The sequence below is a fragment of the Glarea lozoyensis genome (genome assembly GCF_000409485.1).
Source record: "Glarea lozoyensis ATCC 20868 chromosome Unknown GLAREA17, whole genome shotgun sequence".
NCBI lineage: Eukaryota > Fungi > Ascomycota > Leotiomycetes > Helotiales > Helotiaceae > Glarea > Glarea lozoyensis.
Genome location: NW_007360991.1, coordinates 235,207 through 256,975, shown reverse-complemented (window position 1 = coordinate 256,975; position 21,769 = coordinate 235,207). Strand labels below are relative to the sequence as shown.

The 21,769-nt window shown below is 45.7% G+C and overlaps 9 protein-coding genes across 9 annotated transcripts; 6 read left to right on the top strand and 3 right to left on the bottom strand.

Annotated features, from left to right (window-relative positions):
- Positions 1 to 833: 833 nt before the first annotated feature.
- On the top strand, positions 834 to 1,713 carry GLAREA_11917 (Osmotin, thaumatin-like protein; the record flags this gene model as incomplete). Its single annotated transcript, XM_008082699.1, has 2 exons — positions 834 to 1,332; positions 1,388 to 1,713. The coding sequence occupies 2 exons, from the start codon at positions 834 to 836 to the stop codon at positions 1,711 to 1,713; spliced, it is 825 nt and encodes a 274-aa protein (XP_008080890.1).
- Positions 1,714 to 3,925: 2,212 nt separating this feature from the next.
- GLAREA_11916 (alpha/beta-Hydrolase) lies at positions 3,926 to 5,926 on the bottom strand (the record flags this gene model as incomplete). Its single annotated transcript, XM_008082698.1, has 5 exons — positions 3,926 to 4,497; positions 4,547 to 4,876; positions 4,925 to 5,253; positions 5,310 to 5,553; positions 5,755 to 5,926. 5 exons carry the CDS (start codon positions 5,924 to 5,926, stop codon positions 3,926 to 3,928), a joined length of 1,647 nt encoding a protein of 548 aa, XP_008080889.1.
- A 2,836-nt stretch (positions 5,927 to 8,762) lies between these two features.
- GLAREA_11915 (uncharacterized protein) lies at positions 8,763 to 10,546 on the top strand (the record flags this gene model as incomplete). The annotated part of the gene is made up of 2 exons (XM_008082697.1): positions 8,763 to 10,239; positions 10,290 to 10,546. The coding sequence occupies 2 exons, from the start codon at positions 8,763 to 8,765 to the stop codon at positions 10,544 to 10,546; spliced, it is 1,734 nt and encodes a 577-aa protein (XP_008080888.1).
- A 532-nt stretch (positions 10,547 to 11,078) lies between these two features.
- On the bottom strand, positions 11,079 to 12,412 carry GLAREA_11914 (uncharacterized protein; the record flags this gene model as incomplete). Its single annotated transcript, XM_008082696.1, has 2 exons — positions 11,079 to 11,396; positions 11,444 to 12,412. The coding sequence occupies 2 exons, from the start codon at positions 12,410 to 12,412 to the stop codon at positions 11,079 to 11,081; spliced, it is 1,287 nt and encodes a 428-aa protein (XP_008080887.1).
- A 293-nt stretch (positions 12,413 to 12,705) lies between these two features.
- GLAREA_11913 (Translin) lies at positions 12,706 to 13,585 on the top strand (the record flags this gene model as incomplete). Its single annotated transcript, XM_008082695.1, has 3 exons — positions 12,706 to 12,875; positions 12,928 to 12,945; positions 12,997 to 13,585. 3 exons carry the CDS (start codon positions 12,706 to 12,708, stop codon positions 13,583 to 13,585), a joined length of 777 nt encoding a protein of 258 aa, XP_008080886.1.
- A 1,189-nt stretch (positions 13,586 to 14,774) lies between these two features.
- Positions 14,775 to 15,914, top strand: GLAREA_11912 (WSC containing protein; the record flags this gene model as incomplete). The annotated part of the gene is made up of 4 exons (XM_008082694.1): positions 14,775 to 15,038; positions 15,093 to 15,407; positions 15,461 to 15,839; positions 15,889 to 15,914. 4 exons carry the CDS (start codon positions 14,775 to 14,777, stop codon positions 15,912 to 15,914), a joined length of 984 nt encoding a protein of 327 aa, XP_008080885.1.
- A 93-nt stretch (positions 15,915 to 16,007) lies between these two features.
- Positions 16,008 to 16,970, bottom strand: GLAREA_11911 (uncharacterized protein; the record flags this gene model as incomplete). Its single annotated transcript, XM_008082693.1, has 2 exons — positions 16,008 to 16,676; positions 16,737 to 16,970. 2 exons carry the CDS (start codon positions 16,968 to 16,970, stop codon positions 16,008 to 16,010), a joined length of 903 nt encoding a protein of 300 aa, XP_008080884.1.
- A 980-nt stretch (positions 16,971 to 17,950) lies between these two features.
- Positions 17,951 to 18,615, top strand: GLAREA_11910 (uncharacterized protein; the record flags this gene model as incomplete). The annotated part of the gene is made up of 3 exons (XM_008082692.1): positions 17,951 to 17,961; positions 18,035 to 18,195; positions 18,248 to 18,615. 3 exons carry the CDS (start codon positions 17,951 to 17,953, stop codon positions 18,613 to 18,615), a joined length of 540 nt encoding a protein of 179 aa, XP_008080883.1.
- Positions 18,616 to 19,379: 764 nt separating this feature from the next.
- Positions 19,380 to 20,238, top strand: GLAREA_11909 (eIF4e-like protein; the record flags this gene model as incomplete). Its single annotated transcript, XM_008082691.1, has 3 exons — positions 19,380 to 19,568; positions 19,621 to 19,692; positions 19,750 to 20,238. The coding sequence occupies 3 exons, from the start codon at positions 19,380 to 19,382 to the stop codon at positions 20,236 to 20,238; spliced, it is 750 nt and encodes a 249-aa protein (XP_008080882.1).
- Between the last annotated feature and the right edge of the window lie 1,531 nt (positions 20,239 to 21,769).

Sequence of the window (21,769 nt, the reverse complement as noted above, 5' to 3'; positions counted from 1 at the left end):
GAGAGACGACGTGAGCTTGGGCGAGTAAACCGGCAGATACAGCCTGAGAGATACATATGATGTAAGAGATACATGTGAGGTGAGATATACGAGCGAGGCATGCGAACTAGAATTCGATCTGGACATTATGATGTGTAGCGTTCAGCATCAAAAACTCTTCTCGTGGGCTATGAAAGGACGGTCTTGCTTGACTTCAAATTCTTGTATGTTCGGTGGTGTAATGATTCAGGGGTTTTGAAGTTAGTGGTGGTTCAAATGGAAAAGTAAATCACTCGGGACCGGCTACTGCTCATTTTGGCATGAGTAAAAAAGAACTTGAAGTTTTGGCGTGAGGCTAGATAATGAAAATCACTTTGCCATGTCTCCACAGTATTTCGGTATGTAATAGAAATTCTAGAACAACCTCGGATTGTTCTTCTAGTGGATTTAGAAATTGAGATGGCCATTCGCTTTACACACTAACGACAACGACTCCACCAAGTTGCTTTGGAAGAGTGTTAGTTACCAAAACTCTTCTCCATAGCTTTCTCCAGCTCTAAGACTAGTAGACTCCAACACGCTGGTTTTTTCAGTTAACCTGGCATGTGAAAGAGGTAGAAGTGAGAAATCACTTGAGAACTACTGAATTTCTTGGCACTTTTTGCATATAAGAATGCCAGGTTTCCCTCCTTTTCGTCTCATCAGAAACAGCATCAGTCAGAGAACCACCGTTACAATCACACACACAAGAGTCTTATTCACAACTCACTCAAACCACACACTCACCTTCTCTTTCCACCTCTACCTCCACCAATCACCATCACCTCCGCCAGACTTCACCATCCACAGTCACAATGAAGTTTGGTACCGTCGTCGCTTTCTTCCTCACCTTCCTCCTCTCTCAGCTATGGGGCACTCTTGCCTCACCAATGATCAAGGCCGTGGCTCCTCAGGCCTTCAGTACCTTCGCCGGCTCCCCAGGAACATCACCCTTCGCATTGATGTTCGATTCCGTCCCTGCCTTTTGGGCCTCAGCAGATGTAATGGCCTCGTGGAGCAATGGTTTTTACCAAGTTCATGTCAACCGAAAGTCTACTCCGATCGCGGTCAGGTCTATCTTGAACAAGGGTGGTGAGCAGATTAAACTGTTTGATGAATGGCAGTTTATTCTTCCTGGTCACGTCTTTGTGTATGGCAACGTCCGCGGCGGCAATCCTGATGACGGCTATACTGGAAACTTGCGGGCGATGGATTGTGACTTCAACAGAAACTGCTGGGGCGAAGAGAGGATGATGACTCTTTTCGAATTGACAAGAGAGTCGCCGGTTAGGACTGTCACCGACCTGAGTCTCGGTTAGTAGCCCTTAAACTTCACTTCCACATCATTTAACTGACATTGATACAACAGTAAACGGATACAACATGGCGATGGACGTCGAATTCGGCAAGGGGTCGGACTGCAAACCCCTTAACTGCACCATCCCCGCCCAGAAAATCTTGGACTTATGCCCATCTGAACGTCGCTCCGGTACGGATAAAACCCCTGGTTGCATGTCACCTTGCCAGGCAACTGGTCGCCCACAGGATTGTTGCACTGGCGAATTCGCCAATAGTAAATGTTCACCGTCAGGCAAAGAGTTTGATGCTTTTTGCCATGCTTACGATTGGGCCACCGACGATACGAAATCGCAAACCTGCAACCCAGGTGACAAGATGATCGTCTATCTAGGGTAAGGTGCAGACGGGACAAAATTCTCATCTTCTTGGATGAGCTTCATATCGTTAGGGAGTTAGGGCGCAGGGAAGTTGTTCACATGTACATGTACTCGAAGAGTTAGATAGAATTGTACTAACTAGATTTGGCATGGACTTGTTGAAGTTACTGACACGTAACTGGGTTGTGGGTCAGGTTGTTTTAACTTGTTTTGGCAATGGTTTTGGAATGTTTTGAAAATGTAATCTTAATAATTTAAGGGTTATAAATACTTAGCCATGACTAGAACGTCATCAAATCTCATGTGACCTGCCTCGTTTTGGAATGACTCTGGAACAGCCCTATTTACCTAAAATCATTGACGAAACATCGCATGATTCGTCAGTCAGGTTAACGGAATATACCATATTTCGTCAACTTGAATGAAGAACTATTCCGTTCCGACTACTAGTTATCTTGGCTGTGATTCCAACCCTCAAGTCCCCTTTCTTACAAGCCAATCCGCTAATCTCGAGTCAACCATGCCCCACATAGTTTCCCTACCATACAGCAGAGTTTTACTTTAGCCGGAATCCTAACAACATACTAAAAGGGTAGTATTCATGGAACATTACCACACAAACCGACCTTTTTGTGCAGTGGAAAAGATAGGTTGCAGTCCGAATACGATATTTTGTCGGTCATTTTGACAGAACTTTGTATGTTTCATCAATTGATTTGATGAAATATGGTGCAGCCTACCATTTACAGGAAATGAGAAATCGATAGGTTCTATTATAAAGCTATCCCTACTTTCAATCGACACTCTTCGACGGTAGGGAAGAGAAATGGCATTTGAAACACGGTATTTCATCGATCAGGTTAACATGTCATGTATTTCGTCAATTATTTTGAGTCAACAAGTCGTTTGTGCATTTTGTGTATACTTTGCATACCTCATCATATGGTGTACAATGTCATGCATTGGACATGTAACTTCAAATCGGTAATTTTGACTCGATATTTTATATATCCATCGATTGAATAAACAGAATGTCGCATATTTCGTCTACCATTCCCAGGAAACTAGACATCTACATACTCGGTTTGGAAAGTTATACAACCACGTTTAGTCAACCGTCTCGGTCGGCGGGCAATCTGAATGCCTTTTGAACATGACATTCCGTTAAACACAGTTCACGAATCATCGTGTATTTATTTCATGATTTTCGGCAAACAACACATTTTATTGATCTTGTTCCAAAATTATTTACGTGCAGTCAAACAATTACCTCTCAAAGTGTAATATAACTGGAAGTCGAGACGTGAGTCAATCAATTCAACAAAATTTCTACACATGGCATATTGTGTCAATTAGGTTGACTTACGGTCGTACTTTCTTTCAATGATTTCCGTTAAATAAGATGTCTCCATACCCTGGGAGAAATGTACCCTCATTAAGTCAACCAACCACCTCTCATAGCAGACATGGTGAACGGCGGTCGACACACGAAATATGTTATTTGAATTGAGGAAACATCGCACACCTCGCCAATCAGATTCTCCAAAAGAGGTTTGTTTCGTCTAGACTTATCAGTAAATTTGAAATTTGAGGTTCTGTCTAAAATACATATTCCCACAGGGCATCAAGTCAACTCCATCTAATTCACTGGATATGGTTCGTTATTTTCATTATTTGAAACCTCCAGTAGATAAGAATATTTGAATTTCTTCACAATTATGTCTACGTGCCCCTATTCCTCAGTTCGCAGAATCCACGGTCACACCACAACTTCCAACTTCCATCACTACCACATCTATTCTCCAACCCCAATTTCCACCTGATAACATGCAAACTCTACTTCCGCCAAACCAACACTTCCTTGGTTCCCACGACCCTACATAGATCAAGCACGACAATTGGCACTCGTAGTAATTCACAGGCTGCTCTGGCACTCCCTTAGCAACCCTGACGGTAGAGGTTTGGGAGGTCGGAGAGAGAACAAATCTTTATTTCGCACGTACGGTGTGATTTTGAGTTAAAATGCGGTAGTCCCGGGAAGGCAGCAAATCTTCTATGCGTTATGGGAGATTTTGATGCCTTTGGTACTGGATTTCACTTTGGGCGGCACACACGGTACAGGCTAAGCGCCTTGGATGTCACAACACGATCTCCGTTAAAGACTCAATCTGAGAAACACAAATTGACAAATTTATTGTATTTTTAATTGTAGCTACCAACTCTCATCTACTTCACACACCCCTCCTCAAAGGCGCCGTAGACCCCGTATAATTCCCCTGCGGCCCCGTCGTAAAATCGCCCATCTGACTCAAATTATCAATCCTCCCCAACAGAAACTCCAACTGTCTGTACGCCACTCCGGGCGTATACTGCGGAATCTCATGCCCAGCCAAAGTCACCCTTACAAAAGTAAGACCTCTCTCTGTGTGCCATTTGCCTTGTAAGCCCGACCCAGCTGTATCCGTGAAAGCGGGAGAATGTGGAATTGCGCCGTTGACATATTCCTGAATTTCGCCGAGAGATTGGTGATACGGAACGAATAGGTTGTCGGTGGCTGGTGGGGCGGACTGGAAGCCTTGGAGACCGTTCCATGTCATGTTTTGGATCGTGGTTAGAGTGCCTTCCGTGAAGAGGAGGAAATCGAGGTCACCGTGGGAGATTATGGTGTTGTTTGTGCGCTCGATCACGGATGGAAGAGGCCCAAGAGCTGAGGGAACGGATTTGTCGTGGTGTGGGAAGAGGTTTGGCCCGCCGCCGCAAATGAAGTAGTCGGTTGGGGGTGCGTTGATCACTTTTTGGACATCTTACATTGTTAGTCTTCACGTTATCATAAGAGCAACATATGAGCTTACCAGTGCGGTTGAAGTAGTTGTTTGGGCCCGTTCCTAAAGATGGGAATCCAAGCTCGTCCCACAAAAATGGACAAAAGTCTGTGAGATGGTAGATGTTGAAACATGGGTTGACATAATAAACTGCATTGTAAATATCGTCATAGATGTCACAACCCTTACGTCTGTAGTCAGGTCCTGGAGGTAATGGGCCCTTCGGAGGGAAAATGTTGAAGTATTCAGCGTAGTAGTCTGTGTAGCCGCAGGTCAAGGCTGTTTCTTCGAGAACGGCCATGTAGGTATCATTAATACCAATTACCGATTGGTACTTCTTGAGAGCAGGAAGTGCAGGTGCTTGTGACTGTCAGTGTACATATTACTGGGAGAACTGAAATCACTTACTATACATCAAAATGCTGTCATCGTTGATCGATGGATCCATAATGTTCACACCTTTGACATTGTAATATATCTCATCTTCCGCGTCTAACATTGCTGAAGCAATGTATGGGATATATTGACCAGCATACGATTCTCCGGTGACGTATACTTTGTAACCTTGCATGGCAAAAGTCTCAATGAAGTTTTTCCAAAAGCCCATGAACTGAGTTGCAACATCATGCTCGTCATTGACTGTGATATTTCCAGGAGAAAAGCCAGTGCTAACAGGCTGATCGATATAGATCATGTTTGTCAAGTTCACCCAAGAGTATGGATTGACGACTGGTGCACTAGAGATCCGAATGTTAGCTCCCGCTGTTGCGACTGATAAAGCTTTGCATCTTACTATGTTCCTGACTGCCACAAGAAAGGTCCATTCTCTTGAAACAATCCATCTAAAGAACTGCAACCTGGTCCGCCATTGAGCCAAATTGTGATCTCTTTCGAAGCAAGTGGGTTCGTTGAAGGGAAGAACCAGAACCACAAACGATTTATGTCCGACTCATTTTCGCTAATTGGTAATGTTCCGGCATACGACTCGCCAATGTTAAAATCGACTTCTGGTAGAGCACTACCGTTCACTGAGAACTCTGCGATATTGTTAGCGCTAGGTGTTGACGTCCGAACTCAATTGCGCCCCAATCTGGGTCTATATTGCTCCAGTAAAGAATCCCAAGGCACTTAGGACTGCTTCCATAGAAGCGGCAGACCTTGGCTCTGTTACGCCCAACCCTATACTGAAGACGCATAAATCGATTGAGGGAAGAGAAAAAGGTGGAAAAAAGCCATACTGGAAGTGGAATTGGTCAAGTACTGCGAATATGACCGAGCTCGAGGAGCATCTTTCGTGTGCAAAGGAGCTGTTGACCTCTTAACGTATTTGGAAGCTTTCTCGTGAGGACTTTGCACAGCGACAGTAAATGAAGCCGCAGCTAGCAGGAGAAGAGAATTGACAACACGCATATTGGCAGATCAAATGAATAACTGCTTAGTCTTCAAGGAAAAAGAAGGACTGTAGCTACGGGCAAGCCGTCCCTCTTATACCAACGAGTCTCCCACCTACCGGATCACATTTTACCCCACTCGAGGATAGCTTTCTCAACTCCATTCAGGGTCTCCTTGGATTCTGCCATACTCGGGTCTGTATGCTTGTGATAGTGAAAGGGCAAAGCCGTCATAGATCGGCTTTGAACCTCGTACCTCATTACCGCCTCCCTGAACAGGATAAGCTCACGTCGTCACGGCAGCATCTTTAGCCACTCACCGGCGCGATCTCTACTCAAGATGGAAGCTGTGTAAGGGGAACGGATATAATAGGACAATTGAAGCACATCACCCTAGACTAGCCAACGAGCTGCAGCTGTCAACCCTGGTTGAAGAAAAGCTTAAAGTGGGATGACTCCCGGATAATGAAGATGGGTTTCAGCCATTGGTCCCAATAAGAGAGCTAAGCATTTCATTGTCGGATGTATAAATGCTTGACAATGCTTGTATGTATCTCTGCAGCAACAGTTGTGTATGTGGCGTAGATAAATTGCGTTGAATGAGCGAAATGCCGAAGTATCCTTGACATTGGAAAAGTGGAGTCGCGATGTTTTGCAGGTAGTAACACGTGATCGTACGATGGTGGACCGGAAGATTAAAACATGACTTTCCTCGTAGTGACTTGAATTATAAGTCAGCAGAGGGACATGTTCTTAACGTTATAAGTTTTTGAGATAGCATTTCATAGAAAACTTTTCATTTACTCACAATAGTAGGCAATTTATAAAGTATTTTCTCACCATCGGTGAAGAAGTATTGTGACCAAGTGCGACTTGTATGTTTCACCGCGAGCTCACATATCCCGGACAACGGGTTGAGATATAGAAGATTGATGTTGAAGAATACGGAATTCTTTTTAAGACATGTCGGTTCTTGTTTTGATAGTAGAGGTACGAATTTCTGGTCATTATCAGCATGGGAAACCGATGGCCGCGATATTCAAACGGGCTCAAATGTGCTTGTGCATTTATAACAGGATTTCAGAGGAATGCACCAAAGACGTAGCTATTTTCTGCAAATTACAGACTTGTCTAAACCTAAGCAGGTGTAGTTACACAATCGGAACAAGCAAAAAAGCTCAATATGTTCAAGAAGTATTGATAGGTCTGTCATCTTGTAATGCTCTTGATCTTGACACATCTATCGTGACTGAGCTATGACACAGAAGGCAAACTCAATACCTGCCACGCCTTTTTTGAGGTTGAAGTTTCAAATCCAAAACACAGAAGAAAAAACCAGCAGGTCTAGATCATTTGTGAGGTGCAAACTTAAGCCCGCGGGTTAACCGATGTCCTTCTCTAACAGCACAGAGATGCGTTGAAGAGCAACAACAAATCTCACCGACCATAACTTACGTGACAAAAGCACTCCAGCTTTTGATAGGCTCATCAGATGGTTCTGTGACGAAATAGGTATTACGTGGAAGGATAACAAACGATGTTGCTTCTGATGAAAACACACCAACTAACGAGTGACAGGCGAAAATACTTCTTGACTTGCAAAAGGGCTTGTTAAAGAGCCCCTTGCCCTCGGGCCTCCGAAGATGGTCAAAATGCCGGAAAGAAGACATCTCAACGTATGAGTATTTCATGAGCTTGTGTTTAAGGGAATTGATTGCTTGACAGAGGGTTAAAGACTTCATCATGTCCACTCAAACAACTCTGTACTACACTGGACAATCAATTGCCTTGAAGCTTGAATCTTGTCGGATGAGATATGGTGGCCACTGGACTCGAGAAACCGCAGCTGGTGCCACTGATGTGTTGTAATCGTCATGAGAGTTGTACTTTGCAGGTGAGGAGTAACGCAACACGGAGCGAATGGAAGGCTAACAGCATACAGCATATGGCTGCAATGCCGTGAAGATGAGATTGAGCAGCCTTTGCCTCTTGGTGTAATAGACTGACTTACACAATGCGTACCGATTACCAATGGGTTGATCGGACACAATTTTGGTTGGAGACATGCCTATGTGGTGTTAGCTTTATCACCACGGTAATTAGAATACGATTCTGAGGATATGGAGCACGGATTGCATACTGATGCCTTGTCTAGGGCGGAGCAGTATGCAGAACTATCTCGATCCAACGTCTCTGGTGTTGCAAAATTGAAAGCATCCCCAAGAATTCCACGGTTCCATTCGGCATGGCGGGGGCTGCGTAAAGTGGGTCCCTGTTAGCACGCACCAGACACCAGCACCTTCAACTCTGGAGATTAGATTCCGACCGCCAACGAAACACGAACACCAACGACATTCATCCACGACACCCGACTCTGATAATTCACCCGCAACGAACCAAATTATACCAGACATCCTCTCTCGACCAACTATACCACTGCAAATACCCATCACCGTCGAATCCGTACATCACTCTTCCAAAACGGCCCGCTCTTCACCAAGTTCGATCGATCCCCAAGCGCAAACCACCCCACAATCTGCCATCCTGCCACATCAGCACGAGACCACAAGACCACTTCCACTATCGACTAGGCCTGCGACGGAAATAGTATATCCTCATCTGCGAGCGAGCAACAATTCGAATCCATTTAATCCCTTCTTGAGCAAAGACGCCGGTACGGAATCCTGGGCGCTACGGTAGGATTCAAATGAGAGGAGCGCAGTGTCAAGACACCCGGGCTTAGACGACGACTGCGACACCTTCCATCACCCTGGATAGAGTTGCACTCTCGACACTTCTCTCGACATTGATCGTCGAAGTGATCTGCATGCTGCTTCAACAAAGCGAAATTCATAATGTTTCCTGAACCACCACCTCAGCAGAATCGTGCCGAAGAACCATCCTCTACTCTCCACCTCATGACGACAGCGAGCACACCAGCAACTCCAGGTCCATCCACGCCGACCTCTGTGCGACCGCTTCCGATCGATCAATTAAAAATAGACGACCATGAAGAAGATATTGTTCCGCCAGCAAGGCCGAAAAGTACGCCCTTTCCCGAAGCAGACATGGTAGAAGGGGATATTCAATGTTTGCTACGTCTCAGTGATGGCGACCGAATTGACGGAGTGTCACAACTGCTTCTACCGGCACCCTCAACCACATCGCACCTGTGCGGGCTTCCTTTAGAAATTCACGACTGCATTCTCGATCATCTATTTGGCCAGCGGAGCTCAGCCGCATCGAGGACGACGGGCCCTGGAAAGTCGAAGATTCTACGAAGTTGGGGTACAGCTCTAAGGCACTCGAGACGAAAGGAGGTCGCAAGATTATCTTTAGTGAGTGGGAAATGGAGACACCTGGTTCAAGACCGCCTGTATCGTCATCTCAAGGTCAAGGGGACTAGGGAGTCGATTGCGCAGGCCGTAGAATGGTTCCAGGAACACCCTCATCTCTGCCCTTATGTTAAACATATCGAGGTTTGGTTCCCGGTATTTCAGCAAAAGAACCCCGCCTTCGATCGCACACTCCGCGTGCCTGCACCCGAACGATCATCCTCGCTAAGGGCCCTACCAACTCTCGCAGAAAGTGCCAGTATTACATATCAGAGTCCTTCGAATAATTGCACCCTGGAAGAGATCTTTAGATTTGTTCAGATGACACTAGGGGAGGCCTGTATTTTGACCCTTGAAGGAGGAGACCGAAAGAAACCTCCAATGGTCCGACATTTCCTAAATCCGTCGCAAAAGGGGAGTCTGCCAGAAATTCCCCAAATCAAGACTCTAGTATGTAAAGGGCAGTGGAATCTCATTAGGTCGAACGAAGATTTCCAAAACATCTCGAAAGCGCTGCCACATCTCAGTGAGTGGCATGGCCTGTATGCCAAGCCAAAGTCGAAGAGCTACATATCAATGGCTGCCACACTTCCAAACCTCGCAAGGACTCTGACTCACCTCAATTTATGCCTCGAGAATGATTACCGCCGTGAAGCTGCTTCGCCAATGTTTGTGAAGAAGGTTGGGGGAAAGACTCATTTTTGCATCGAATTGGCCAAAGCGATTCCCACGCTGGAGCATTTAGCATTTACCGGTCGCATTTGCAAGGGTTTCTTTGATCAAGCGGCAAAATTAACAAGCCCTCGAACAACGAGAATGAAAAGTATAGATTTGATTGTGAAGAACATATGTAGACCAACCTATGTCTGGAACGATGGTACAGGAATCACCGACATGGCTTTCATCCAAGCCTTCGAGGCATTGGTTATTTCAGCTGTTAAGTCCCTGGATAAGTTGGCTGCTATGGAGTTCCTGCGGATTCGCTTTATCGATTTGGGTGAGTGCTAATCGATCGCTTATATAACGCCAAATGCTAACAAGAACCAGAATCTCAAGTGCCTGCTTTAAATCCATACTTTCAACTTCAGGACAACCACTGCACCGGCATATGGAGCGACCCAATTGTCGACAATCTCAGACGAACTCGACCCTACGCTACTTTTGCTGAGAAGGCAGACACATTGAGCGATGTTGGCTTCAAGGACGGTCAGCTCTTCATACCTGGAAACTTCTCCAAGACTCGACCTCAATCTATCAAAATATCAAGTTATTCTACGCTTATGGGTGGAATCACGATTACTTAAACCAGCCTGTTTGAGTAAAGACCAATTCGCCCATCAGCGAATCTCTGACAACGTCTCAGTCGAGATTTCATATCACACACCGGCAACGCGCTATCGTTTTGCCACTTTTTTTTACGTTATGTCATCATCACTTTTTGGTCCATAGAACCCGGGAGAAAAATCAGCGGTTGCATCTTTGTCTGGAATATCGTACGGAAACAGGTATTATTACGGAACTGGGGAAATTGGAATCTTCTGGCAGCATGGCAGCGATGGCGTTGGTATTAATCGGAACAGGAGTCTTGGGGGATATTTTGGCCAATTTGGAACTGATTTTTGCAGCCCTCGCTAGACTCTGGTCCTGTCGTCTCATTCATTTACCAAATTCTGTCATTGTGTTTGATTTGTTTGCGCGCGCATAGTAGGTGGATGGCATCTATGGTATTTGGAAGGGGGCTTTTTTGGGGCGTATAGTTGAGTAGGCATGTAACGATTTTGTCGTGGCTAGAGGCTGTGACTTGATACATTGCGTTACTCATTATATATACATGTTCTATTTAACAACTTTCTCTATCTTCTTACTCGATTCTCCCTTTTGGATGCTTTGCCCGATTGGGCTGTGATTTCTCCCAACATCCTGCACAATAATGCCCAAAATCCACACATTCGTCAAAAAGAATAGCAATGAAGACACCCATAATCCTGGTACAAAAGTCGACTTTCCTAGAAATTCAAGCGCAAAACCTTGATGTAACCAAAGTGCTTGCGTTCCTATCCATGCTGCTAACACGGAGATTCCGAGACGGGGGTTGCTGATTAAACTACTGTTGGGTAGGTATAAAGGTAGGAAAATGGTGTACCAGAGGAAATACTGATAGATTGTTAGGTTGAGATAGATGCTAAAGAGAAGACGCTTACCTGGCTCGTACACACTTTGTTAAAAGTTACGAATGCGAATGTTTGCGCTAGCATTGTTGCTGGGAGATCTTTCTTCGATGACATAAATGGGATGGCGATTGCGGAGAGGAATAGCTGCGGTATGAATGCTAGAGATTCGAAGCGGATTCCTGATTTGGCGTCTTGTGAAGAAGAGAGGTAGAGCAGGATGTTGTAAGGACTGAAATTGTGTCGATGGTCTATCCGCGTTACGTGGTGTAGGTAGGTGTGTTGTAGAAAAGGGTAGCCGTAGAGGATATACATGGTGATATTCAACCCCATGAACGTCAGTAGCGAGACAATCGTTAATTGAACCCTCGCCGGATTCAAGAAATTCTTGACTTTTCCCATCAACGTATCGGCATTCTTAACCCCCTGACCAAGTTGTTGAGCGTCTAACCACCAGATAATAGACATCCCATAAACAACAGGATAAATCTTAAAATGCACCGCCAACCCCAAAAGCGCTCCCGCCAGCCAAATCCTCTTCTCCAACACTGCCCACAGCAGCGCAACCACCATCGCGCCTAACAATCCCTCCGAGCTCCCCCTCGTCGAAATCGTAGCCACCATAGGATTCAATAGCCAAATACTACTATACTTTAGAGCCCTCTCCTGACTCATCCCCTGGTTTCTCAAAATCCGCACGATTAAAAACCCAGCGACTAGATCGCCTACAGCGAACAGAATTTTGCCGAAGGAGAACCAGATGGGTCCCCATGTCGTGGGGAGTAAGAGGAAGGCGAGGAGAGGTGTGTACCGGTAGGTTTCGCGGGCGTAGGGTGACTGCCCGCGGGATATGTAGAGGGAGGCCGAGGTGAATACTTGGTAATCTATATCCGTGTATTTTAGGGGGGAGTGGGCGTCTTGGTAGAGGCCGTAGAGAAGGAGGGTTAGGCGGAGAAGGAAGGCGGTGGTGAAGACGTAAAGGGGGGAGGTGAAGAATGCCATTATGAGGGGGTTTTAAAGATTGGGGTGCAAGGGCTTTAAAATTTTCATTATTTTTGAGATTGAGACATTGAGAGGAAATGAATTTTGAGCGGTAATGATGGGGTTCTCCTGGATGAAGCTCAAAATATTAGGATGAGTTAATTCTGCCGCTTCTCACCGCTTTACAGTTTCAAGATCAAACCGCCCCCAACTGCAAGTATCAGTGACACAAACATTTCGTCTGGTCATTACTGCACCTACCTTAATCTTCTTGTTCTTGTACCGAACCATCAACGCCAATGTCAGAGTCTAGTATGCCATCCATCAAACGCACCCACGATGGTTCCGAAAAGGAGAAAGAGGCAAATCTCTCCCCATTCATGCCTATGTTCGAGACGTTCCGCGACGAGTTGGATGAACACCATGATCGGAGGGAGAGGGTCATAAAGACATCGAGGGATATTACGGCGGCTAGTAAGAAGATGTAAGATTGTATCTATCAAGCTTTGAATTGATAAATACTGATTAATGAACAGTATTTTTGCGCTTCAGAGGTATCACGTGTTTACCCTCCGATTCATGTTTCCATACTGACATTAAAGCAGAGTACGAACATTGAAATCAGATATCCCAGAGAAAATCGCCAAGGAGGTAGATGATCGTGCTTCAGCCATGCAAAAACAGATGGAGGCAATAGCACCAGACCTCGCAGGAATCAACGCATGGCGATACCAGCGACAAATCTCAGGTGGAATCCAAGAATACATTGAGGCTATAGCCTTTCAACACTACATACAATTTCAGACTCTCATCACTCCTACAGAATCTTCGGCTCTTTTACCGTCTAGGATAAACCTCACACCTGACGACTACCTTCTCGGGCTCTTTGATCTCAGTGGTGAATTAATGAGATATGCTATCACGACAATCGCGACCACTGGCGGCTTACCGAAATCAGGAGACAGAGATATTCTGGTGGATCTGAGGAGTGTAAGAGCGTGTTTTGAGGCTTTAGATACGACGAGTTCTGCAGGCACGGGGCTGGGGAAGGATGTGCAGAAGAAGATGGAGGTTATGCAACAAAGTGTGGACAAGGTTGAGACGGCTGTTTATGGGTTGATTATTAGGGGGAGGGAGAGACCGAAGGGATGGGTACCAGATTTGAAAGAGGAGAGAGTGGTGGAGAGTTATTGATTTGGCGGTGCATTTTGCTCATTTGTGAGTATGGAGTACCGATCGTGGGATGTGAAATCGGTGTATGAGCATCATGCTTTGGGTTTCGGTATTTCCGAATGTCCTCCATTCAAACTCTCTTTAGTTACTGCGAGCACCGATCCTGAAATGCCCAGGTTCGGTTAGTTTATGCGACTTGACGCGATGGACACTATTGGAATTCAGAACCCCCAAAAAAGTGAGTAGATTCAGGCTGAACAGAGACAGCTCTAAAAGTGTACTATACCAGTAGCGGCCGCCATCATCCCGGATATTTGCCCTGGCAATTGATGTCCGCCTATGGAATCCTAAATCCCGACATTAGCGTACCAAGTTCTGACTTTGCAGACTATTGACATACTATGCCTTGTCCAGAATTTCAACGGCTTTTGGCGTCACCCAGACTCTCAAACCTACGCTCTGGATTGATCGACCAGATTACTGCTGCCGGCATCATTAGTTGGGTGATAAGATCTCGAAGCCTTCATCGAGACTGGAAATTGATAATCCACCGCGCTTAAACAGATTCCGACGGCCTGGATTGTCAAACCACTAGCGAACCGATCGGCTGAATAGTTTGACTTTGGTCACCCACGTCGTTCGGACCTGACGACTTCGACGACACAACCATCAGACACAACCGAGAACTGGGGAATCGGGCGATCCCACGATTGCGGCTGAATGACTGCCTTGCCTAGATCTGACCAAATAAGGATCGTCGCAAGCCGAGAATGCTGTGCAGTAGCAGTATCTGGGCTTGCCAATCTTTCTCTTACCGTCCTAGGAAGGAACCCCTTAGAAAGAAAGAATTGTGGACATTGCAACCAATGAGAAACACAGCGGAGACATTCGAGGAGATGTCAAGTTCTTTCGAAAATATTCTGGATCGATATGGCCATCTTTCAATAGATCTTTTAACTAGACGAAGGAGCTTCTTCGTTCCGGATTCATGATCTGTGACAAATTATCCCAATATTTGCTATGGACAGAACGTGTGGTTTTCATAACATTCTAGATCATCAATAGAGGCATTCAATGTCGGTAGGTTGGTAGGCCATCTACTATAAGACACCCTCTTCTGCATGCTCATTTGGCTCATCAGCAATCAACATTCATTCATTAACATTTCAGTTACTCCTTCACTATCTTATTCTCTATCCTCACATTCACTATGCAGCTCACTCTCGTTACCCTCGGGGGCCTCCTCGCAGCAGGAATTGTCAGTGCCGCACCACAGTATCAGCAATCCACTTCCAATGTGCATAGAATCACTCAGCGCGATCTCACCGGTTATGACAATCTGGGATGCTACACAGAAGCCACTTCTGGACGTGCTCTCAGTGGGAAATCGTACTCCAATGATAGCATGACCTTGGAGCTGTGCCAAAGTACTTGTCAGGGCTTTTCTTACTTTGGAGTTGAGTATGGAAGAGAGGTATATTATCTAACTTCCCCTAGAATAACTTGAAGCATCTAACAAGTTTGATAGTGCTATTGTGGAAATAATCTAAACACCGGTAGCGTTTCTACAGCATCTTCAGATTGTAACTTCGCTTGCCCAGGAAATGCCACAGAAACTTGCGGAGCTGGAAATCGACTCAACGTTTACCAAACCACCGGCTCTGGCCCTGCAGACTTCTCCAAATACGGTAGTCATGGCTGCTACACTGAGCCCAACAACGCCCAGAATGGTCGTGCCCTTATGGGTAAGACCACAGTGTCTAACAACATGACTGTTGAGAACTGTGCGGATATTTGTGCTGCCGGCCAGTATTCTTTGTTTGGCGTGGAGTACTCCAGCGAGGTAGGCAATTCATATTATCATGTGAAATTTGATTCCGATTGACATCCGAACAGTGCTACTGTGGAAATATGCTCGCCGTTGGGAGTGTTGCTGCACCTGCCAGTGATTGCAAGTATGCCTGCTCAGGAGACAAGACAGAAACTTGCGGAGGTGATTGGCGATTCAATTATTACGAATTTGGCTATACCCCTGCACCATCATCAACAACTTCTTCTGCTACTTCAGCTACCTCCTCTGCTACTTCAACATCATCAACTGCTGCCTCGCCGACTGCTCCTGCTGGCTACACCGATGCGGGCTGCTATACCGAAGCGACAGGCCAACGTGCTTTGACTGGAAAATCATACTTTGACGACAGCATGACTGTTGAGAAATGCGCGGCTGCCTGTACCGGTTACGAGTGGTTCGGTGTTGAGTATGGTCGAGAGGTATGTTGTTTCCGGGAGTCATTCATTTGTATGTTGGCTAACATATCGTGCAGTGCTATTGTGGCAACACAATCAATGATGGCAGTGTTCCAACCGCGAGATCTGAGTGCTCCACCCCATGTCCTGGAAACTCTGCAGAGACGTGTGGCGCTGGCAATCGTTTAAACGTGTATCACAAGATTACTGGAGCTACTTCTTCTTTGAGCAGTACATTAAGTACCTCTGCATCTACTGTGGACTCAACATCATCCAGCTCATCGGCGGTGGCCACAACTTCAACATCTGCTACAAGCTCAAGCTCGTCTACATCAGTTGCCTCGGATACTTCATCTTCAGCTGCTTCATCCGCTATCTCGTCCTCAGCTACATCTTCCTCGGCTACTTCATCCTCAGCTATATCATCCTCGGTCGTCTCATCCTCAGATACCTCAACTTCAGCTACTTCAGCCACCTTGACCAGCTCGTCATCAGTTACCTCACTCTCAACTACCTCATCCTCAGCTACCTCATCCGCACCATCCACATCTTCATCATCTGTACCAACAGCTTCTACATCCTCTGCAAGCTCAAGCGTTCCGGCTACCAGTGCGTCAACAAGTTCAAGCTCATCCTCAAGCTCTGTCTCTGCAACAGCGACTAGCACCTCCTCTTTATCTGCATCCGCAACCACAAGCGCCACACCAACATCTTCTGTATCTTCATCGACAAGAACTTCATCATCAAGCTCCTCCAGTTCAGCGTCAAGTACAGCTTCAATCGCTTCAAGCACATCGTCAACTGTCTCTTCCTCCTCGTCTCGAGTTCTATCTTCTTCATCCACTTCTGCACCTATCACTACCTCCTCTTCTTCTCAAATTCCATCATCTTCGGTCTCTTCTACTTCTATAACGACTCCATCTACCTCCTCTTCGTCTCGAATTATATCATCCTCAACCACACTCATTTCAATCACCACCTCATCCACCTCTTCCTCCTCTCTGACCCTCTCAACTTCGACAACACTCCGCACGAGCACTTCCTCTGCTTCGTCCATCTCCTCCACCTCCTCGAGAACCACCACCTCCACAGGCGCCGGCCCAACCCAAACCTCCAAGGTCGTAGCCGCAACTACGCCAAACGAGTATCTGCGCGTCATCCCCGGAAACAACAACATCCAAGGCATCCCAGTATCCAATATCGCCAGCAACTTCGGCTTCTTCACAAATGGAGGCCGTCCATACGTTGCCGGAAGCCCAGAACTCAAATGGGTTGTTACCCAGCTCCAACCTAGTTCCAATTTCGGTGTTTTGATTGTCACCACAGATGCGATAGTAGCTGCAAACCCAACAACTATGTATCCTATCTCTTGCAAGGTTGATAGCGCCGGTTCGCTGGCTTGCTCCTCTACTAGTCCAAATGGATTCGATACCTTCCGTTCGTGTGCTGATTCCTATTATTTTGGAACATCTTCTGCCAATCAAATAGGATGTCAAACAGCACCATTCAAGCTTTTGCAGTGATTCAGTCTTGATTAATAAGCTTCCTGGGAGGAATACATTTTGATTTGTCGTTTTTGGGAGGTCTACAACGCTGGACTTATGGCGCGTGGCGTTCTCGTCGGTTCACGGAGAATTGTGTATTTGCTATGAAAATTAATGTTTAGAGATATCGCTAAGAGATATCATTCAGAGATATCGTTTATTTAGATTAGTTGTTTAGCATGATAGAATCGATTTTTCATCTTCAGCGCTAATTCCAAGTTTTATTATTGGCTTCACTTTCGAGTCCGGAAAGCTACATCAATGTTGATGTTCACACCTTGTTGAGTTTGTAACGTTTACCTCCATATTCTTGGGCATGAGATCCTAAGTTTGTATGCGAAATGCACAGAATGTATGCATAAGTGGTATGGTGTTTCAGAACACCATAACCCCACGCATAATTTCTCAATGGGGAAAGCCGTTCAATCCCGCCGCTAATCCTAGCAGGGGTGTAGCTCATAACTGGCGAAGTTTGGGGGTCCAAAATATCTCGCGAGAATCAAGTTCGACGGGTCACAGACACCTCAACCTCACAAATCTTCAGCTTCATTCTCAACTCTTTCTCGAAAATTAATAGCAGCGCAAATTCGTCAAGATGCTCAGATGGTAAGTGATCTTGTATTCACAACCTGAATTGCGGCAATCAAGAGCTATAGAATAATCGCTAACAAACATCTAGGTACCAAATGAAGCTGGCCAAGAGCCCACTCTTGACCCAGAGTATTACAACAGCAGTGCTGTTCGCAACCGGTGATACTATGGCCCAGCAATTGGTCGAGAAGAAGGGATTGGCGAACCACGAATTGGCACGAACAGGCCGCATGGCATTATACGGTGGAGGTACACATCGCCCTCGTCATGAACTTGATACACCGCTAACAGCTCCCCATAGCTATTTTCGGTCCAGCAGCAACCACATGGTTCAAATTCCTCCAAAACAAGATTGTTCTCAAGAACAAGAACCTCGAAATCGTCGCGCGAGTCGCCGCAGATCAGACAATCTTTGCAAGCACGAATCTCTTCGTTTTCTTGAGCAGTATGGCTATTATGGAGGGATCTAGTCCTAAGGATAAGCTTGAGAGCACATATGCCACCGCGTTGCAAAAGAATTGGATGGTTTGGCCGTTTGTGCAGGCTATCAACTTCAAGCTCGTGCCGCTTCACCACCGGGTTTTGGTCGTTAATGTTATCTCGTTGGGTTGGAATTGCTATCTGAGTTTCTTGAATAGTCAAGGTGGGAAGAAAGAGGTAGCGGCGTAAGGGGGCTCTGTACATGGCATAGATTGGGGTTCTTTGCGCATCTGCGATAGACAGGGGCTGCACAGCGTTGGCGTTCTGGAGTGATTGGAAGCTACAGATGTTTGTGTTTCTGTGTATACGATCTTTACATATGGGAAGTTTTTTTTGTGCTCAGCTTTTACATATGCATATCTACTATTTAGAAAGATGCCATTGTACATGAACACCTGCCTGCTGACCTGTCCTGATTGTCGTGATCGATACAAACTATTTGAAAACATTGAGACCTTTTGACCAATTGCAAAAGCTTGATTTTCATTTTCCGTTCCAACATTAAACTTCACCATTAAAGTATGAGAATGACATCAAAACTTTCTTAGTATCTCTGCTTTTAATACAATGATTCCCACAAACTGCAGCGTAGAACTCCTTGAAGTAGGACAAATGACCAAACACGTGATACACCGCGACCCAGCCCACCTTAGTAAGCATATCTTGGCGTTTGAAAACCGCCCATAACTTTTTGGACAAGAGCAATCAACAACAAGCTCCAAACTCCAAACTGATCCTCCACCACTTCCACACTCTTACGACGACAGGTTTGCCCGGAGCAAGCGTCGCATTACGATTTCTACGCCGATAGACGAACTTACATTTCCTCTTTAAGCCTCACCTCCATTGCGCTATTGGATTTGCGTTCAATTCGAGCTACCTTTCTAACCAAACTTCTACGAATCGAGCTCACGTACCTACTTACCCACTCTCGAAACTTCTAAACCGCCGTCATGTCTACCAAAGATGAACCCGTCGATCTGACTACCATCCCAGTCTCTCCAGGTGGTGATAACAGCGATAAGAAGCCAGAAGCTTCAGAGGAACAGATCACTGTGTTTCATGACAAGGACAACTTCAATGTCAAGCACCCTTTGATGCACAAATGGACTCTGTGGTTCACCAAGCCACCGAGTGGAAAGGTTGGTGATTGTGGATTGTGTACCACGGATTTTGTTGGCTAACAAGTTTCAGGGTGACAACTGGAATGATTTACTGAAGGAGGTTATCACTTTCAATTCCGTCGAGGAGTTCTGGGGTGTCTATGTAAGTCTCATTTTTGCATATTTAAATGTCGCTTTTCACATGCTAACCTCTTGCCAGAACAACATTGCGCCAACATCCGAGCTCGCCCTTAAGTCAGATTACCACCTTTTTAAAGAAGGCGTCCGACCAGAATGGGAAGACGTGCAAAATAAGCACGGAGGAAAATGGTCCTACCAATTCAAAAACAAACACGCTGTTCCAATTGACGAACTCTGGCTTCAAGTAATGCTCGCCGCGATTGGCGAAACTCTTGAGGAAGAAGGAGACGGAGAACTCATGGGTGTAGTCGTCAACGTGCGAAAGGGTTTCTACCGTGTCGGTGTCTGGACTCGCACAATCGGAAAGAGCATCCCGGGTGGTGGTGACGGAGATGTCGCTGGTGGCAAGGGAAGGTCCATAGAGAAGGGTAAAGATATCCTTATGAATATCGGAAAGAAGTTCAAGGATGTTCTTAAGCTTCCTGAGGGAGAGGTGGTCGAGTTTTCTGGTCACACCGATAGTGCGCATAGTGGAAGTACCCGCGCGAAAGCCAAGTACACTGTCTAAATGACCCGGTTTCGAAGGGTTCGGAATTTGGGAAGCGGGCGGGTCGGGACGAGACGAGACGCGAAGAACCGAACAGGATCAAAAGTTACTATGCGATGACTAGCGGCCCGTTGTCTTTATCTTCGCTACAGGGAGGCTTTCTTCGGGCGTTTGTATGGTTTTCGGTCGCCTTAAGGATGTCAACGCGGAGGTTTTTCTTGTTTGCTGTGCTTCCGGTACAAAAATGTTCATAGAGGTTATTTTAGCAGAGATGGATCCAAGTCCAAGCGAAGGTAGGGAGGGAGAGGGATTGTGGATAATGCGATGAGTTATCAATAAACGAGACGAATATACCCCCATCTTTTCTGCCGTAATGTGTTCATAGGCGGTGATCAAGAAGAGTATCATGCATAACACCGAGTCTTCTCAAATAATATTCAATTATTTCACACGCGACCTGATCTGGCCAATGGTCTTTGACTCCGGTATACTCGAATTACCTTTTACTTAATCGACGTGGTGTGAATCCCACAGGTTTCGACGACCTAGCGTCTTCTACTTCTACGCAACTGGTTTTAGATAGGTATCTACCGTTGAAAGCGCGTTCTATCTGTAGAGGAGTGGCAAAGTTCATCTCTAGCCATGTAACGCCCCTCATCCATTTCCGACGACTCACATGACGCCTCTCTTTGGACAAGAGAAATGGGATAAACACAAACACAAACACCGTACCGTAGTCAGTGGTCTGTCTTGCTACCAGTCCGAGATCTCGAATTGAAGACAGTGTGGGAACTGATGATATGCAAGAATTTGTGGGTAGGGAGGAGGTGACTTATCGTATGAGCATTCTCTAAGTAGTAAGTTTCGTATGTGAGGGAGGGCGTGGTATGAAGCTGGTACCAGAAACTTGGTCGATTCAGTCTCGTGTGTGAGTAGCACAATGTTAGGTTGGGTTGAAACAGTTATTCTAGATTTGATGTATAGTACACATTACACGTTTAGGATTAGGACCAGTGTATCCACGACTTACTTAGACTAGTCATGAGTTACTTCGGTAAAAGTTGAGTGACAATTGAGTAGATTATAAAACTTGTTGAGGCGAGTTTGTAAGAGTATTTATCCTATTCTACTCACTTGGTACACTGTTCAGGTATCACCATACCTTTCAATTCCATCTAAACTCATTTAGGGTAACATATCTCAAACCAGCCTTAATTTTGAAAAAGAAGCACACTAATCAATAAAACGCCTCACCCTGACTACTTCACACGAATATCCTATACTCCAAGCAGAAACCCGTTTATTTTAATTATTCTCATTTTTATTTCTTCTTTTTGAATTTTATCAACTTCACTTCTACACGTCTTCCGCATATCCTATTCACTCGACTACATTCTCGTATCCTCCCTCATTCGTCTCTCCCTTTCCATATCCAGCATTTCTCCGCTCTTAATCCATATCTCCATCTACCTCTCCTCTCGATGTCTTATTCTTCCTCCCTCTCACATCTACCAATCCTCCGGGTATAATACAAAATCCCTCCTCCCCCTTC